Source organism: Abrus precatorius, unplaced genomic scaffold (assembly GCF_003935025.1).
Source record: "Abrus precatorius isolate BTA unplaced genomic scaffold, Abrus_2018 Scaffold10, whole genome shotgun sequence".
NCBI classification, from domain to species: Eukaryota; Viridiplantae; Streptophyta; class Magnoliopsida; order Fabales; family Fabaceae; genus Abrus; species Abrus precatorius.
In genome coordinates, this window is record NW_020874292.1 from 33,630,312 (window position 1) to 33,636,998 (window position 6,687).

The window sequence follows — 6,687 nt, forward strand, 5'->3', positions numbered from 1 at the left end:
ACTTCTGCAAATCCTCATGAGCATCTTACTGTAAATAATCATTGGAAGTGGGCACTTTTTTATGTTCACTGTATTACATGTTTTCTTAGGGTCATTAATTTGTCTACTTGCCCTGTTTACACATTCATGTTTTATGTTGTCTTCTCCATATTAGGATGAAAACGTTAGTTGGTAGTGTTCTTAGAATTGCTATATTACCATACTCAGATTGAACCATGAACCACAAACTTTTTATCTGTGCTCTAGGAACTTGCGAATTTACATATGCTGGAGCTATTTCAAAATGATGGAAGTCCATCTACAAGGTTTCATCCTTTGGAATCCTACCGTGTCCCAAAGCCGTTAGTTGAAGTTCTAATGATTTTGTAAAGTTATATAGTTTTTAGTATATTAATTAAAGACATATTTTTACCTCTTTAAACTCAAACTGTATACAAAGAATTTTTCATAAAATAAAAGTTAAATATTTACCTTAAATGAAAAACTCTCAAAATCTAAAAGTTAATCCAAATTAAGTTATGGTCTTCAGGCAAGTAGCCAATTCAAAAGTAAAAAGAAATATATATATATAAAATATCACGAACTACTTTGCATGACTACACTGATTTTGATTTTATAGTATATCAACACGCAGTGCTAACAAGACTGAAGGGGGATAAAGGAAACCAGCCCAAAATGTTGGAGTGAACATATATGACCTCTTTTTCTTTTCTTTTCTTTTTTTCCCCAAGAAATGTACCTATGATCCATTGATACCGACCTAACTGAATTATTCAACCCAAGTTCCTGTTGACAAAAAAACAAGTGCAAAACAATAAACTAAGTGCCTAAGATCCCATTACCAAAAATATAAAAGTGCCCAGGCATTGTAAACTTTGCAAATAAAATAATTTGTTTTTTTTAATATTTACTTAAAAGTATATACTAAAATTTTATATAATTTTTTAATTAGAAATTATTAAAAAATTTAAAGTTTAATATATTAATAATATTAAATGTGATTATTTATTAATTTTTATTATATATCCTTAAACACATTAAAAAATTCATAAAAGGAACAAGAAATGGAACATTTTTTTATATATAAATTTTTTTAAAAATTCAAAAAATATGAAATTTTTTATAAAATTACAAAAATATAATTTTTTAAAAATTACCATGACGATTTTTAAATTAAAAATTATCAATTACGACTTTTGATGTAATTTTTAAATATTTAATTATTTTTTAAAAATCGCTATTGATGATTTAATTTTTTTAAAATTTTAATATATTTTTTAAAAATTATCATGCAACTTTAAAAATTTTGTCACTTTTTTTTTATCTCTAAATTTTTGTACTGCATAAAAAATCGCCATTCATGTTATGGTAATGTTAAAAAAATTCCATATTTTTTGAATTCTAAAAAAATAAAATCATATATAAAAAAAAAAAGTAGCCACAAAATACAACAACTTGGAAACAGGGAACACTCTTATCCTTTGGGTAGTTGCAACCTTAAAAAGGCAACGTGAAACACGCACTCATCTCATCTTCACTTCGATCACCTGTCTCCCACCGTCACAAGATCTGAGTCTGAAAGCAATTCCATCATTTTCCCTCACTTTCTCACCTTCCAAACACCACCGCCATCCGAAATTCAGAACCCGACTCTCCATCAGAATGTCCTCAACACAAGGCGTGGTGGAGCACATCGTCCTCGTCAAGGTGAAAGACGACACGGAACCCTCCAAGGTCAACGCAATGCTCAACGCGCTTAACTCCCTCGCGAACCTTGACTGCGTCCTCCACTTAACGGTGGGCCCACTACTCCATAATGGAGCCAACACAACAACGTCGGATCTCCGTTTCACACACATGCTCCACAGCCGTTACAACTCCAAGGAGGATCTACAAGCCTACAACGCGAATCCTAACCACATTGGCACTGCAAGGGAGTTCCTCTTACCCATCATCGACGATCTCATGGTCGTCGATTGGGTCGCCGGTGATCCATCCCTTCCGCCGCCGGCGACAGGTTCGGCCCTCCGCATCAGTTTCTTGAAAGTGAGAGAAAGAGACGAGGTTAAGGACGAGGTTTTGGGTGCAGTACGAGGAATGAAGGACAGTGTGAGAGGAATTGGGCAATTCTCTTGCGGGGAAAACATCACGCCGGAGAGAGCGAAGGGTTTTTCGATAGCTTCGCTTGCGATTTTTCCGGGAAAGAGGGAATTGGAGGGTGTGGATTGGAACGAAGGGTTGGTTAACAAGGTTAAGGAGCACGTGGAGAGTATGGTGGTGATTGATTATGTGGTGCCATAATTTGTATTTTATAAGGTTATGTTAATGTGCGTTCTCAGTTGTTTTATGGTTTTTACATGTGTGTGTTTTATCTGTGTTTGTGTTGCTTTGTTGAACAATAATATGGTTGCGGTTGAAACTGCAGCTTCTGATTGTTGCCTCATATGTTATTGATAGTTTAAATGCTTTTCTTTGGCATCAATTGGAAATTTGTTTCTTTTATTTGTTTTTTATACTAAAAAAATTGTAATAAATTCTTAAAAAATAATTTTTAAAATGATTCTTATCATTATTCCTTCGGCCTCTATTTTTTGTTTTAATTTAGTAGTCTCGTTTATTGATTATAATATTTTTTACAGAATAAATATATAATTTATCTTATCAATTGCAATACCTTTTAATCATCACAGTTGATTAATAAAATTTAATTTAATTTAATTTGAGAATTTGAGTTGGTGTCTTAGATATATAGTTTAGTTAAAAATTTTGAAAAAAAATCTCATAAAATAATCTTATTAAACTCAAATAAAATTATTTTATGTAAAGGATATTTATAATTTAGACTAAAAATATTAAAAATGTATGATATTATTTACTCTTTATATCAATATTATATTATTTGATTTCTCTCAAATAAGATTATATATTCAAATTTTATGGTTAAAAAAGTTAACTTAATCGTGACATAAGTACTTTACAGCTCAAATAATGTTGTCTTTTGTAAAACAAAATACGCTATTTACACTAAAAAAAGATCAATACAAGAATAATAATTTGATATTTAAAGAATGCAATTATCCTGTAGAATAGAGAACAGTGATAGCGAAGACACTGACAAAGTAGGTGGAGGGGCTAGTTATAGATTTCCAGCACGAGGCAATTCATATATAGAAATATTGCAGAGAGAGACTATCCTAAAGATTGGTGATTGGTGTGTAATTTCTTCCAAGACAATATCTTTCCTTTCCCTTTCCTATGCCTATAAATGTAATAAACCGAAGATAAACAAACACAAGGGATTTTCAGTTAGCATGGAGAGGAACCCAAAATGGAAACGAAGCCCTGTTGTGGAAAAGAAAGAGGTTGCTCTTCTGAAGAAAACCAAATCCTTATGAACCACGTTCAACTTTATGGAGATGGAAATTGGAGTCACCTTCCCAAAACCACTGGTACACAATGTTATTGCATTATAATTACACGTTCATTTTGGAAAGATTTCGCAATCTATTATTATTTTTCTTCTTCCTATTTTTTTTAAAAAATATTTCTATAAAATAACTATATTTGTATACCAAAGCCCTCTCGTTCGAGACCTCCTTCAAAAGAAAGAAGAAGAGGTTCATGGTGACAAAACATTACTGATCAATCAAAAGGGAATGGGTCCAACTGAGTTCTACTAGCATAATTACTAAACTCCTATACTCAACATCTATACAAGTTCAAGAGACAACATGCTGTTTCTTAAATCAAAATCATCAAACAGTTCCAAGGAAAAAGAAATAGTTGTAATGGACTTGCAAGTTGCAATATCCAAAATAGAATCAGAAGAGGTTTCATGGTGACAAAACATTACTGATCAATCAAAAGGGAATGGGTCCAAGTGAGTTCTACTAGCATACTTACTAAACTCCTATACTCAACATCTATACAAGTTCAAGAGACAACATGCTGTTTCTTAAATCAAAATCATCAAACAGTTCCAAGGAAAAAGAAATAGTTGTAATGGACTTGCAAGTTGCAATATCCAAAATAGAATCATAGTTTGAATTACAAAAATAATGGGTGAGAAAACTTGGAGAACAATGCCATAAATTAAATTACCACCCAAATATCATATAAATGTTTGGCAATGATGTATCTAGAATTATTTTTAGTGAAACATATTAGTCTAAAAGGAATCAATCTGACATGTCTACCTAAAATTTTATTAGGAATTAATTAGAACTTTAATCATGTCAAAAATTGTGTTTTTAATGATATTTTAACATTAATCCCGCTGGCACAAAAAAAGGCTTTTACAAAATTTTTGGGTGTTCTAAGAATTTTATTCAAGGCCTACCACTGTGTGAACCTATATTATACATAAATTAGCATATCTTGTTTATCGAAAAGCTAGTCTAGGCCATGTTACTGTAACAAATCTGTACTACTACCACATCTTCTCATTGCAGCTTGATTTGAACATTATGAGGGGCCGGATTTTCTTTTTTATTTATGTTTAATTTGGTGTTAAATAATTCTAAAAATAAAACTACACAGAAAATTATAACATTAAAAGTCTTAACTTTTTATTAAATTTATTTTTGTATTATTATTATTATAAAATATATTTTTTTGGTATATTCTATTTATTTACTTTCAATCTCTTCTTCATTCATCCAAATAAGCAAAAAATATATTTTTTTTCTTCTTCATTCATCCAGTGAGCATATCCTTAAATGAACCATTAGCTTTGATATGAGAGTAGATCTCTTGTCAATAAATCATATAGAAGTAATATAATTAAACTTACATAACACATTTAATCTAAAACCTTAAGGTTAATAATGTTTTTATTTCTATTTAATGTGGGATTTATTTACTCATGCTTGCTACTCAACATGTTTGCTTTTCTTTTCTGGAACCCACACACACCCTATCTCGAGTTAAATCCCAAACTTCACATTCTCTTACTTACCATCTTTATGTAAAAGGAGATGATGTATTTGTCTATTTGATGACCAGGATAACTCATTCAGTATATAATTGGCTCATTCCCATTACATAAAATAATGTTGTGTATAGTTCTTTTAAGTGTTTTTGTTGGTCCAATGATGAGTTTATTTGAGGAAGGAGACTGAAAAGAAGCAAAACAATAACAAACTAGCAAGCACAAACATGCTGTTCGATCTCCGAGTTGCTCAATAAACTCCTTCATAATCAAGCCTACGGAAACTCCACACCATGTCATCAAACCTAAAGTAGTGAAGTTAAACAAAAGCTATCTTGCTATTTAACACATGTAAAGGAGTGAAATACTCAACACAATGAATGTAACTAGTTGGGATAAGCACCCGGATTTGTTGTTATTAATCATCAATACCATTTTTTTGTGCCAGAAAACTAGTAGAATAGATAGTATACAAAATGCAAGTACATGTCTTCATATAAAACAAACAGTAATTTAACCTCATCTATTATATCATAGTCGTCAACCCTACAAATATTTATTATTTTTTATGTTGTCAAATATTACTTCTTCTTCTTCTTTTTTGCACAAATATATTATATTGAACAGTTCTTATATTTTTACACTCCTCTTTTTCTTAAATCTATTTTTAAAATTCTTTTTATCTCTTCATTTTCTATTATATCACTCATTATATATTTTTTATTCTCTCTTTTATTCTTTTTTTTCTTATCTCTCTAAATTTGTTAATCCATTTAACATTTACAAAGTGAGTGTCAACTTATATTTTTCTATATTGAAATATTATTACTTGAAGACATGATCTTGCTGTGTGTCCGGCAAAAATTTTGTTGGCATAAAAAATAACTTTCCCCTGTGATAAGAGAGGTGCATTATTAAAAAAATACATATATTTTGTGAAGTCAATAAATTTTGTAAAACTCATCATTTCTCTCTCTGACTTTCCTTTCGTTTTTTTTTTTTTGGGTCCTCTTCTCAGTAATGGAAATATGGTACTTCCCCGATTAATTATTTGAGTACTTATGTTAATGCAACCAAAAGCTAAAAAGTTACTGCCGGTTTCACCATCAAGGTAAAACAATTTCCACTTGATGCTGCCTCTGTCTCATCTATTAATTCATGATGTGAGTGGGACATTTGCTAAAGTAAATGATACATTAGTGATATTCATCAATTTCTGAAAGGTGCACGCCACCTAACATATGATGGCCTTAAAAAAAATATTTGTTAATAACAAAAATTAAACTATTAATATAAATAATTTGAATTTATAATAATAAATGTTGTTAATATATAAATCTTAGTATATTATATTATTTATTTACATAATTTTTAAAAAATCATTCTATTGTTTCATAATCTTTTATATTAGTGAATTTTGAAAAAAAATGTTTTTTCTTAAAATTTTTGTAATAAATTTTATAACTTTTAATTTTTTTTATTATGTTATTTTATATATTTTTCTTTTTATTGTTAATATATATTTAAAATTATATTAAATTCATTCAAACATAAATTTATTTAATATTATAAATTGTAATTTTTACTTTAAGAGATAGTTTAACCTAATTTTTATTTCTTTTCAGACCCACACTTACTCATTTCCTCTTGAACTTTACCACGTGGTACTTGTGGCTGTACATGGTAGGACTATTTTGGACTGGGGTGTGATTCCAAGTGAATGTCTTTCTCTTTCCTTCTTATGGCTACAAATGCAA

The 6,687-nt window shown here is 29.8% G+C and overlaps 1 protein-coding gene across 1 annotated transcript; it reads left to right on the top strand.

The window, feature by feature from the left end:
* The first annotated feature begins 264 nt into the window (after nt 1-264).
* Nucleotides 265-2,452, top strand: LOC113852330 (stress-response A/B barrel domain-containing protein UP3-like). Its single transcript, XM_027482561.1, has 2 exons — nt 265-341; nt 1,506-2,452. The coding sequence occupies exons 1-2, from the start codon at nt 265-267 to the stop codon at nt 2,299-2,301; spliced, it is 873 nt and encodes a 290-aa protein (XP_027338362.1). The 3' UTR covers nt 2,302-2,452.
* Nucleotides 2,453-6,687: the final 4,235 nt, after the last annotated feature.

Bases quoted from the DNA above. Each gene is read 5' to 3' on its own strand.
- LOC113852330 (XM_027482561.1), top strand. From the start codon at position 265: ATGCTGGAGCTATTTCAAAATGATGGAAGTCCATCTACAAGGTTTCAT. The intron at 342-1,505 runs GTTAGTTGAAGT...AACCTTAAAAAG, and splicing joins TCCTACCGTGTCCCAAAGCC to GCAACGTGAAACACGCACTC.